The 12,807-nt window shown below is 43.1% G+C and overlaps 1 protein-coding gene across 1 annotated transcript; it reads right to left on the bottom strand.

Moving 5' to 3' along the window:
• Nucleotides 1-6,257: 6,257 nt before the first annotated feature.
• Nucleotides 6,258-12,222, bottom strand: UMPS (uridine monophosphate synthetase). Its single transcript, XM_065637854.1, has 6 exons — nt 12,082-12,222; nt 11,536-11,689; nt 9,278-9,946; nt 8,420-8,595; nt 7,743-7,857; nt 6,258-6,959 (listed from the first exon to the last, which is right to left on the bottom strand). The coding sequence occupies exons 1-6, from the start codon at nt 12,220-12,222 to the stop codon at nt 6,778-6,780; spliced, it is 1,437 nt and encodes a 478-aa protein (XP_065493926.1). The 3' UTR covers nt 6,258-6,777.
• Nucleotides 12,223-12,807: the final 585 nt, after the last annotated feature.

The raw sequence follows: 12,807 nt of genomic DNA, 5'->3' as shown, positions 1-12,807 counted from the left end.
GTGGCCCCTTACACATCATGCGATGTCTATAACTAGGTGACATTTTATGTTAGGCCTAAAGGTAAATTGCACGCTAACAACATTTATATATCCAGCTATGGTTTAATTATTAGAAGTGTAGTAAGTAGTAAAGAGTTTGCTGCCTAAATCATCGTCTAATCACCATCTAAATTATCATTTAAATAATCTTTTAAATCATTGTCAGATCATCGTTAAATCACTGTCTAATTAACATTCAATTATTGCTTAATCACCATTTGATTACTATCTGCTTTTCATTTAATCATCCATTAATTACCATTTGATCATTATTTGATCATTAATAAAATCCTTTTAGTTAAATCTGCAATTATGATTTCTCTTAATATTTCACATGTGACAGTAGTCAATTGTGAGAGGGAGTTAATCTCTGTCTGTCGGTTCCTTAGCAGCACTTTGAGTAATTTCAAGTGCAGCAAAAATATCAACAACAGCTCATTCTAATTCAGTGACACACACGTTTGGAAACACATGTACAAACTTAGGAAACTTAGATGGTCTTGTTACTGTGGGCTTAGACACGCTTCCCTGATTACCTACAGGGTAATGGTTGCGTTGAAAGATAAATGTCCAATCTTGAGACCAAAACACTTGAGGAGTGAGATGTGCTATGGTACAAGTGTCCACTGTGGTGGTAGACTATTAGACATATTGGCTGCAAAGCCAGAACTATCTAGGTGTTAAAATGCTGGCCACCAGCTTTGCCTGGAGTCATTGCCATGTTTGCAGAATGACTTAGAAAAACACGGATTAGAAAAACAATTCGATTTTGTTAAGCACATGAATCAGAGCATCCAAAAGTGGTTACGATCTATACAGCCAGATATGTTGCTTGGGCCATGCATGTCCCTATTATCATTTATACTAAGCCAACCATTACTCTGTAGGCAAGAGAATGTAGAATTAGGACCAGTGTGATTATAGTATCTTTGACAATTCCTGTTATTAATGTTCTATGTAAGATGCCAGAGTCCATTAAAAACCCTTTTGTTCGTAATTGCTCATTCATTATTTCAGGTCCACGGGGTTTCCAGAATCAATACAAGCTTGTGTTCTGTCTTCTTGACATTGAAACAGTACTTGGGTGTGATTGTAATATGAAGTGTAATTACAATTGCTTGTCTTCCCCACCCACACTGAATTTGTGTCCTGGGGCTTCATAACGCACTGTGAGGCCTTATCATATGAATGTGCTTTGAAAGGTTGTTGTTAATAATTTGGTGTATTGGGGAGTAAGTATGCCAAATTAGGTTGATATCAAGATGCTTCAGGGTTCTGCTAACCACCAAAATTTGGCATCAAATGATTGAAGGTGGTGTAAGCAATACCAACAATCCAACTTGTCATCTGCTTGAGAAACTGCGTTCATAAATTGAACTATGTGATCACTATTCTATCCCTGAGATAAGGGAACAAGCCTATTCCTTGCAGGAAATCCCACAAGCGTCTCCGTTCCTGGTCATGCTCCTGTTTGCCAGGGCGTTGCTCTGTGTCAGATTGATTAATTGCAGCATTTTGAGCATTTTGTCCCTTATTCTTAATCTTCTGACCTCCCTTTAGTGTCTGGACAACCCTGACCTGGCCTTGCCTTTTACAGAATACCGTTTCAGGAGTGCTTCACCATCCTCTTGCCACCCCATAAGGGCTCTCCAATTTTGCAGCCCTTGGGCCATGATGGTGTTCCAGTCCCTCTTCTTTGGCCCTCCAGGTGATGCATTTTGCATGAGTTTTCGTTTCCCTGCTGCTGCTCTTCTACTGCCTTCTCCCAGGAATCCATGACTATCACAGAAGTCCACTTCTGATGCCAAATATGCCACAACCCAGAGGGTCACCTGGCCTGCAGGTGTGAAAGAACACAGCTGTGGCTTTGCAGGACTTCATCATGCACAAGGACATGGAGGATTTATTACCTGCATTTCTTTACTTCATGATGGTTTACTACTGTCAAGGCAAGTATAGTCACGATTGGCAAAATAAGTATACCTATACTACAAGAAATTATTACAAATTACTACCAGAAAACAAATATATATATTTTCACAGCTGCAGCAATCAATATTAGTAGCAAGTCTACATTTCAATATTACTAGTTACTATAGCATTACCACTAGTAAAGCAGCAAATATACTTATTAGTAATTACTTGTATGCATACCTATATCTAGATATATTCAAAAATATTACCGGTAGCAAGCGCTTGTCAAACAGATCCCAGCAGTGAGGTCAATTAAATCCATCCCAGAAATGGGGCCACTCAACAATAGACGAAGTCTCACTTGGACAATGATCCACAGCACGGACCATGGAGTCAGCCCAGCGTCCCCTGTGAGGGTCTGCTCTGCCAAGGAAATCTTGCTGGGAAAACGGGTTTATGTGCAGGAAAGAGGCTTCATTTTGCATAAAACTTAAGTACTTTTTATATGACAGAGTCGTAAAAGGGTGTAGGACACCATCAACTGGACCAGCCAATAGATGCTGCTAATTTCTCTTTTTCACCTGGCACAGCCAATAACTGGTGATGTTTTCTATTCTCTCTATTCTCTCAGACCAATTTTTGTTTTATCAGACTGTTTTTCTGTTCTGTGAGTTAGATCAGTCAATGGCAGTTACCAGCTCTCACTTTCTCAGCATGTTTTCCCCTTTTGCTGTTAGAGTTCCTTGTTTTTTACACTTATCAATGGTATCTCAGGCTGTCTCTGCTTTCCTGGTACCCAGCTGCACTTCAAAGACACCAGCTGCACTCCTTAAGGATGCTTCTGGTTCCCAGGCTGGCAGCATTTCCTCTGCCAGTATTTGAGCAGAGGTCGTCTTCTGTGCAATATTTTCCCCCTTTATAGCCAGGTCACCTTTATGGCTGCTCCCATCATCAGCCTAAAATGATACCTCTCAGCAAAGCAGAAATGATCAGCTGCAGGGGACACTGCAGAATTTCCCCCTCTAAACAGTTCTATTTGAGAAAATATCTTTTGTATAGCTGTTAGGTTGGTGCGAAAGGAATTGTGGTGTTTGCATTGTTGAAATTTGCCGTTTGATATTGGATATATTCTTAAGTAAATGTGGTTATGTCATACATAATTTTAATGCGCTTTTCTCGCTTTGTTTTTTGTGGGAGTTTTTGTTTGTTTGTTGGTTTTTATTGTTGCTGGTTTTTTGCTACTGACATTGCTTGCTGTTTATTTTATATTTATTTTAGACTATGGAAATGATGTTATACAAAAAGCAAATTTGAGCGATTTTCTTATTTGCATTCAAAATGGGTCGAAAAGCAGTGGAGACAAGTCGCAACATCAACAATGCATTTAGCCCAGGAACTGCTAACGGACGTACAGTGCAGTGGTGGTTCAAGAAGTTTCACAAAGGAGATGAGAGCCTTGAAGATGAGGACCATAGTGGCCAGCCATGCTCCGAAGAACTCAACGCTGACCATTCTACGGTTGTTCAGCATTTTAAGCAAATTGGAAGGGTGAAAAAGCTCAATAAGTGGGTGCCACATGAGATGACCTCTCGCCAACCGACTACCACTTCTTCAAGCGTCGTGACAACTTTTTGCAGGGAAGACACTTCCACCACCAGCAGGAGGCTGAAAATGCTTTCTAAGAGTTCATCGACTCCCGAAGCACGGATTTTTACGCTACAGAAATAAACTTACTGGCAAAAAAATGTGTTGATTGTAATGGTTCCTGTTTTAATTAATAAAGACGTGTTTCAGCCTAGTTATAATTATTTAAAAGTCACAGTCCAGAGCCGCAATTACTTTTTGCACCAACCTAATAGAAACAAAGAACCAAGACGGAGGACAAAGTCAACCCAAGAGGCAGGCAGGATCGCTGCTCCCAGCCCGCTAATGCTTGCCAAAAGGTCAGAGGAAAAGCTGAAGCTGGAGCTGGAGCAGGCACCAGGCTGAGTTTTAATTTGCTGCGGCATTCCAACATGAAGCTGTACTTGTCACTGTGGTACAGACCGACCAAGAACCACCAGAGTGATTACAAAGAAACAACACATCCAGGCTGTCTAGCCCGCTGCCCAATTATAAATCTTCCAAAACAGACCATTTCCCTGAGTCAGTGACCTCCAAAACTCAGATCTGGAAACAAACTTCCTGCGGGTGTTTCAAATTCCTTTGGTCCTGCTCCTTAAATGCGATGTTTATGTCACTTGCTAAGAAAATCCACAGCAACGGGCTTTCCAAATAAATATAAAGGGAAGTGATTCAGTTATTTTTTTCTGGCATTGAGTCTTAAATAAATGGAAACAATAATAAAACCTGTCAGTTAGTGGTTAATAAAAGCTATGCTGATACTGTGATGTACAAATAATACTTCTGAGGACAAAAATTTTAACTCATCTGGTTTTAATTCGGTGCTGGGTTTATCAAGATTTTGCAAGAATTCGAAGCCTGTACTTATGCAGTTATATGGATTAAAGTGCCCGGGCTGGGTTCTCTTTACACAGCACTTGTAGTGCCAGATAGAGATACCCACAGCCTCAGTGAGATAATAGAGTGAACTTTAAAATAATCAAAAGCTACATAACAATACCTTAATGGTTTCAGCTTGTGCTGGCTTCGCACGTAGTCCCTGCTACAACTTGCTCAGAAATAGCAGTAAAGTCAGCCCTCCTTCTGCTGCAGACACTGACAATGCTGGATCACAGTCTTATTTCACCATGAAAAGTGTGCTGTCCTTTCATTCTGTTATAAACCACACTCTTGAGTGGTCTTAAGGGTCACAACTTCATATAAATACCAGCTATTAAATCATTTGCTAACCGAGAAATTTAAATATAGCCCTATGCCGCTGCCCCAGACTCGAGCAGATCAGAGAACAAACTGCACGACTTTCAGATTCATATATTATGATGCAAATGAGTTTTGTAAATTGTGACCTAGTTCCCATGTTAGGAACAGTTGGGACCGACAGCAGGAACTATGCGATGAATGTGAGCAGTGGGGGTAAGCAAGGAAATTAACAGTTGTTCTTAATTTGAAATGGATTTTTAATCACTTTCAGGTGCCTCAAAGGAAGTGCACATGCTTGTTTACTGTAATCATTCTGACAGAAGAATGCATATAGGAGGTAACATTTTTGTTTTGCTAATTGAAATGTTTGCGACATTGGTGTCAAATGAGGCCCCAGAATACAGCTCTTTCTGGATGATTTACTGAGCGCACAATGAAGGACTGTGAAATGAAGTTTTCCAAGCACTTTGTTCCTCGCAACTTGTTTTGTAAAGAAAATGAATCGCAAATATCCTCTAAAAGTGGCTGGATATTACATCACCTCCGTCTCTCCAAATCCAGTTGCTATTTTTTCAGCTAGATGCTCGGTAAACCAGCTCTCAGGAGACCCTGCTTGGACATCAGTTGCATAGATGTCCAAGGCGGTTCAGCATAGTTAGTAGAAAACACTGAACTAAAAAAATTCTGCATGTGCTTTAACAGTCACACTACAACACACAGTGCTGAACTCCAGAGGGAGTTACCTGATAAACTCTGCTGTTTTAAATGAGGGCATCAGCAAAGGTGTAATTTTTTGAGAAAGAGAGAGATTATCATTTTAAACACATCTAGAGTTGGTATCATCATTGGAAACTATTAGCTGATCGGTGGCGACAACCCTGAAAAATAGAGTCTCTGCTCCCTCTGGTGGAAAATTTTCTGCAAACTAGTATAAGGGGGAAAGTCAAGACCATGAAATAATTAGGACAAGACAGTCAACAAATACCAAATAATTAGGACAGGCCTGGAACTTCTTAGAAGTTGATGCAAAATATCATGACTCACAGACAGAGCAGGCGGGGCATCTGCACAAGACACACTCAAATTCCAATTTTCCACCAGCATTATTCAGAGCAAAGAAAATTCAAGCAAATTTCCACCACACAGATAGTAGATACACTTAGGGTTATATCACCCTTTCTTGTCAAAGTGAATCATATAAGATATTTCTACTTTATGCTAAAGCATGGAAAATAATTCCTGGAAGCATTCCAGTTATTGTAACAAAAGAAGTCAGTAAACAGGAAGTAATTTTTTTTCTTATTAGAGGAATCAACGGCTCTGCTGTAATTAAGTGCACAATAACTAGTTGCTCTGACAAATTCTTCGTAGCTTCTGTAAGCAGAAGCGAAAGTCAGACACACTAGAATGACTTATTTTCACAAAACTGGGGTACTGAAAACAGTATTTCACACCCCTGCAGAAAGACAATATAGATCAAATTGAAAAGAAAACAGTAGCAAAAGTATTTATTAAACAACACATTATTCCATTTCGCAGTGTGGCATTAATTTCCGTACTTGTTCCTTGGAAATGGCAGAGCTGAATACTCCTGTGAGAGCAGGGCAGCAGGTCAGGTCTGCAGGTGAAGTTTATTAAGAACAGTAAAATGCTGTTTCCACAGCAAGAAAGAGTTTGAGGATGGGGAGGAGAAACAAAAGCAACAACAGCAAATGAAATGTCCTTGGAATGTTTCATTCAAAATTTTTCAGCAGAGAAAAGCTATTAAGGCTAAAAACTGGACATTGAGTTTTGGTTTCATACATTCGAATATTAAAAAACCACCACGGCGTGTACAACTTCATCTGCATGTGTGCAACTAAAAATAATTTAGTTGGTAACAGATTTTTCTCCAAAAGGGCAGTTTTCCACTGGCTGGAGTGTCTATGTATTTCACTGGAAGCCTCATGCTGATTGCAGCTCCACCAGCTTTGCATATTGATGAGGAAAGTGGCCCTGCTTTCAATTTTCTGCTTGAGCACCAAGTCTGCTTACATAGCTCTCCCAAGCTGCCTTCCTGTACTTCTCCGCTTCTTGAAGAGGGTCTGAAGCTGACAAGATGCCACGTCCCACAATAATGATGTCTGAACCTTTTTCACTAATAACTTCCTTAGGGGTTAGGTACTTCTGTCCAAGGTTATCACCTGAAACAGACACCATTTTTTTTTCAGTTCTTACACAATTATATCTACTCAAAACCTTCAGAGAGGTGCTAGAAGAGAGAACGGGTATGCTGTTCCAGTTCTCACCCTAACAATCCACAGACATAACTAGAAACTGTCTCCAACTAACAAAGCCCCTACCTATTACACAGATCAGATTTGGCAGAGCACACCCTCCTTTTTCATGATTTAGCAGTTACAACACATGGAACAGTTACTCAAAGAAGCACTGATCAGGATTACTGAAATAAGCCTTAGCCTTCATATAACAGGCAAAACCCCCAAACATTCAAGTAAAGCTTGTGAGTACTCAAGAATTAAGTACTGCAGAGAAAGACAACTTCCCAACCTGATCACCTGTTCAGTCAGTATAAGACTTCTAATTCATTGATACTGCATCTATATCAGTACCAACAGTGTTAGACTTCTGTTTTGTTAAAAGCCTTTTTTTTTTTTTAATCCTCTGAGTAGCTGTACATTTAACCAAACACTAATCTAAAGAATTTAACATTTTTACAGACTGTACTTTATGTGCAGACCTCAGAACAAGATCTAACAAAGCTGCAGAGGCTGCTGGTTGCCTTTCAGAGTTCCCAGGAAAGGGGTCAGCGTACCCGGAAATACAGAAAGCAGCCCATAACAGCAAAACCAGACTCCTCCCACCAGAGAATCAACAACCAAACCCTCTTCAGAAGCCACTTTTTCACTGAAGGCTGTATCACTTACTGCATTTAAGAACAGAATAAGTATTTCAGAAAAAGTTACCTCCAGCTTGCAGCTGCACCCCTGGAGTTAAGTGAAGAAATTCAGGTTTATTACTAACTCTAGATCCAGATATGAATCCAAAAACAAAATCCGAGTTGTCTTCAGCCATCTGTACCTGAAGAAGATCAGTAAAGAGTTAAAAGTGACATACCTAAAATTAAGCTTGACCAGCAATTTGTTTCTGATCCACCCATTGACACATTGAGCTGTACAAGGCAGGGGTATGAAACACCTGGGCTAACAAATTCTAACTGTACCAATATAAAGTCACTTAGAGCTGACTCACTCCCCATTGATCTTGCTACGGTTGCAGCCAGGAACACAAAGGTTATGGGGTTTATCATGTTATAATACAATGAATGAACTTAAACTATTTTTTGAAGTAATACATTTCTAATAAGTGGCAAATAAACTCATTAGTAAGTAATAAATAGCAAACTTGACATGTTTACTAGAATTCACATTGTGGACTCTAATTACCTTATACTACCAGCCTACAGCTGCAACCTTTAAACATCATACTGTCAGATTTCTGAGTTTGCACACACGCAAAAAAAAAAAAAAAGTAACAGTTGAAGCTGGAGAGACCTTTGGAAGTGCAAATATTAGAAGCACACAAAACCTCCCCCTCACAACACTTTACAAGCTTTCAGTTTCAAGCAAGACTGCCTACTTACTGCAGCTTTCGTGTATTCACCCGTTGCAAGCGACCCTTGGGAACTCATCTCGGCAACCAGCAGACAGCCGCGCCGCAGCGGCAGACCCACCTCCTTCAGACCTTTCACAACTCCAGAGCCCGGAACCACGTGGGCATTAACGATGTCTGACCAGGATGCGATTTTGAAGAGACCACCTGAGAATATGGATAAAATGACACAGGCAAAGTGTCATTAGAAATGTTTCAAACAGGAAACACAAGTCAAACAAAACAAGCTGCACACTAAATCATTCACGCTTTAAAAGACAGGTTTACTACTGAAGCTTGACAGTTACAAGTTCAGTCTCATCAGTCCTGACTGCTGCCTAACCACAAAGAGTAACCTCTCAGTTTTACTTTTCACAAACACTTCTTAGTATCTCGCCTTTAATATTAATTGAGGCATTAATTGTAACCTAAAAATCCACTGTCGCAGGTGCTACCCTGCAATACAGTGTGCAGATCATATGGGCCACACGATCCAAAAAACAGTTCTACAGTTGCAGATACAATACCAAATGAAAACCGTAACGAGCACACAGACATACGATAGCAGGCTGCCTTCAGAAGCCATGCTGCGTTTTCTCACGGCAAACAACTACTCAGAAGTACTTACTGAGCGCAACCACAGATCCACAAAAAGGTTTAGGTTGGAAGGGACCTCTGAAGGTCATGCCCTCTCAGCACTTCAAAGCTAGATCGGGTTGCTCTGGAACTTGTCCCCTCGAGTCTTTTCCCAGTCTGGGGATTTTACAATCTCTCCTGGCAACCTGTGCCAACACTGGAGTTACACACACTGGCAGCAAAGTTATGGTAAATCAAGGATGAGGATAATCACCTTCATATTGATGTTTCACTGTGTTTCCAATGTCTGCAAATTTCCTGTCTTCAAAAATCAAGAACTCATGTTGATCCGCAAGTTTTCTCAACTCTTTTACTACCTCTGGGGTGAAATCATTCAGGATGTCTATGTGAGTCTTCAGGACACAAATACTGGGGCCCAGGGCGGCAGCAAACTGCAGCAGCTCTTTGGAGCTGGTAACATCCGCAGAAAGGCACAAGTTCGTTTGCTTCTTTTCCATGAGCACGAGAAGCTGGGCTGCAGTAGGATGCACCCCCGGCAGCTCAGCACGAGCGCGGAAGCTCAGCTCTTTACACGGTCTCTTCACAGGCGCGGGGCCATTCTGAGCCACTGGCTCGAACATGTTTCCCTCAATGAACTTCTTCACCTTTTCAACCATCTCAACAGCCACTTCTCCCTGCTGCTGGAGAATCTCCAACACCCCAGACAACGTGCACACGGAGTGCAGGCGAATTCCACGTTCCTCTAACCTGGCCTTCCCACCCTGCTCCCTGTCCAACAGCACAACCGCATCTGTGACTTTCAACCCTTCTTTCTGAAGGACTTCTGCAGTTTCCAGTACACTAGATCCACTTGTTACCACGTCCTCAACGATCAAGCACGTCTCTCCTGGATTAATGGCGCCTTCTACCAGCCGCTTAGTACCTTAAAAATAAAATGCAAACACTCCACTGAATATAAGAAAGTTTAAAAGACCTCCGTAAAAAACTTTAACTTGCTATGCTAATGTAAAGATCATACTTGTTCCACATACAAGCATATGCTGTTGCATGTGCTGACATCCAACGGAATTGGACTTTAACAGGAATTTCACATTCACTGTCAGTATGGAGAGCTAATTTGTTTAGTTTTTACCTGATAACAGTCATCACAGCTCTTACAACAGCTCAGTCACTGACTCATAATTCAAATGATAAAGACTGTTACTTTTCCAAGTTAATAAAATCCTTCCTTATATTTCCAGAAGTTACATTGCATTAACAAAACTGACGTATTGTTAACTGCACAAATTTAAATCTTTCGATGATTACAAAAGTTTATTATTGCCATGAACTGAATTGTCAGTATTACAAAACTATTTTCTCCAGTTCTTTGAAACACCTTTAAAGCAGCTGAGTTACTGGTACTCCTCAGCATATTTCCTATTTTCCACAGGCATTATTCAGCAGTTAATATGCCTGTTAGAACAATTAGAAGGAGTAAAGCTTCAAATGCCTTTGCCCTAACCAACAACAGGCACAGGTCCATGAAAGGCCTCCTGGGGGGCAACAACAAAGGATGCCCAGCTTTCCCAGGAAGCAGCAAGCTGCAGAACATTACGCAGCCAGTGCGGTACTTAGACCAGACGGCCCAGAGAAGGGGGGCACCTATAGCCTTGCAATCCACGTGACACTGGAAACCTCGTGCCAGGCAGTTAATTGCTGTTACAATTGACTTGTCCTTCACAAGAAGGCACAGCAAATGTTTTAATGACTGGCACACTAACATAGGAGTAACATAAGAATAAATTTACTTGTGACAAGCATCCTTTGTAATTGCATACTGTTGGGAAAGTATAGCTTTCACCACATGTATATCTATGTGCTACAATACAATCCAGTTGCTACAATAGGTTAACGCTTCAGTCTTCTCTCCTCCTTTCCTTATCAAAATCAAATAAATGGTTCATTGGGTAGAGAACTTGCTGCTTCTCACCTGGTCTGCCTCACCCACTAATTACAGGACTATAGGATATGACAAAAAAAAGGGTTTGAGAGGTAAATGAAGACTGGAAAGGTTCCTCTTAGAGTTCAGACGTGAAAAATCCTGTTAGGGAGTGAAATGTAGCATTGGTCTGAACATATCAGAGAAACCGAGTTATAAATCTTGGTTTCTGAAGAGGCCAGTAACCCAGAACCATGGTAATGGTGCCGAGAAAAAAAAAAAACTGCTGAAAAAAAGCAGCATACAAAACCCCACAAATGAAAACAAAGAAACAAAAATCCTCCTCAAGAATTTCCAAACCTACTACAGTAGGGTTCAAGCTGCACCTTAATTCAACAACCAGCTGGGACAGTCTGACCAGGCTGGGATGCTGTGGGAGGCACTTCTTAGGGGAAAAGGAGCTGCTTTTTGGAGTGGTAGCCTTAAACTGGAATGGAGATGCTGCACATTACAAATGAACCAGAAAAACATGAAGTCATTTCCCGAGCAAGACAACAAGTCGACACAAATTCTTGATTTGAAAGCTTTACCGTAGTCTTTTGCTTCCTTCCTCCGTATAAGCATTGGAATCTGATTTTCAGAGCAGATAATCGTGGCCAGGGGCAGCGCCGTGTAAGGAACGCCACACACGCAGTCGTACTCGAGACCAGCATCTTTGGCTGCTTGGAAGAGAAGATCTGCAACCTGAAAACCAAACATTTTTTAACTGCCAGGCTGGTGTGAACGTGACTAAACCCGTGCATTACCAGAAGCAGCAATGCAAATGCATTAAATCCTCCCTGTAGCAAACAGCCAACCTGACGTCCATACCCAGCGGCCCCGGGCAGGGCTCTGTGGGAAGGCCCCGGCAGCGCCCCCATGCCTCCTCCTCCCCTCCTTACCTAAAATAGACCCTCTACGCCGCTGAGACACCCGAGACCTGTGGGCTGCCGGCACCCACGGGCACCCACGGGCACCCTGAGGCGCTTACAGGCGCCCTCTGGCTCACCCGTCAGGGCCCGGCCCCTCGCCCCCACACCAGCCGCCGCTGGGCCCCGGGGTCGCCCCTTCCGCCCCCTCCCCCCCGCTCCCCGCACCTGGCGGAGGAGCCGCGGGTGCGAGACGAGGCCGCGCAGGTCGATGTACACGGGGGACGCGCGGCCGCTCTTCAGCACGAAGTCGCCGAAGCGCAGCGCGCCCGCCTCGCGCAGCGCCGCCGCCACCCGCGCCGCCGCCATTGGCCCCCGCCCGCGCGCCGCGCCGGCGCCGCGAGATGACGAGGCAGCGCTGGGCGCATGCGCGGGAGCGGCGCGGGCGGGGCCGGTGAGGGGCGCTGCGGGGTGCGGGGACACCCGGTCCTGGCGGGGCCGGCCCGCTTCTGTCCGCCGGGGTGACTCCTGAAAGGCCGCTGGGTTCCGGGGTTGGTGTATGCCAGGCTGAGTTGGCTGGCGCGATAGGCCCTTGCTGTGGCCTCCTGTTGTAAGGAGCCATGGAAAGAGGAATGTTGTTTTTAGAAAACTGAGGGCCTGGCACCTGACCCCTGGGGGGAAGGACCGAGAGACATCAGACTATGAATCCTTCACGTAGAACAAAGTCTCCTCGAACTAATCACAGAATCACAGGATGTCAGGGATTGGAAGGGATCTCAAAAGCTCATCCAGCCCAATCCCCCATTGGAGCAGGAACACCCAGATGGGGTTACACAGGAAGGTGTCCAGGCGGGCTGGAATGTCTGCAGAGAAGGGGAATCCACAACCTCCCTGGGCAGCCTGGGCCAGGCTCTGGCACCCTCACTGAGAAGAAGTTTCTTCTCATATTGAAGT

The sequence above is a fragment of the Caloenas nicobarica genome, chromosome 6 (assembly GCF_036013445.1).
Source record: "Caloenas nicobarica isolate bCalNic1 chromosome 6, bCalNic1.hap1, whole genome shotgun sequence".
NCBI classification, from domain to species: Eukaryota; Metazoa; Chordata; class Aves; order Columbiformes; family Columbidae; genus Caloenas; species Caloenas nicobarica.
This window is presented reverse-complemented; position numbering and strand designations above follow the sequence as displayed.

Coding starts and splice junctions, on each gene's coding strand:
- UMPS (XM_065637854.1), bottom strand. CDS start 12,222: ATGGCGGCGGCGCGGGTGGCGGCGGCGCTGCGCGAGGCGGGCGCGCTG. Junction 11,690..12,081: donor ACCCGCGGCTCCTCCGCCAG/GTGCGGGGAGCG, acceptor TTTGGTTTTCAG/GTTGCAGATCTTCTCTTCCA. Junction 6,960..7,742: donor GGTGCAGCTGCAAGCTGGAG/GTAACTTTTTCT, acceptor TGTCTGTTTCAG/GTGATAACCTTGGACAGAAG.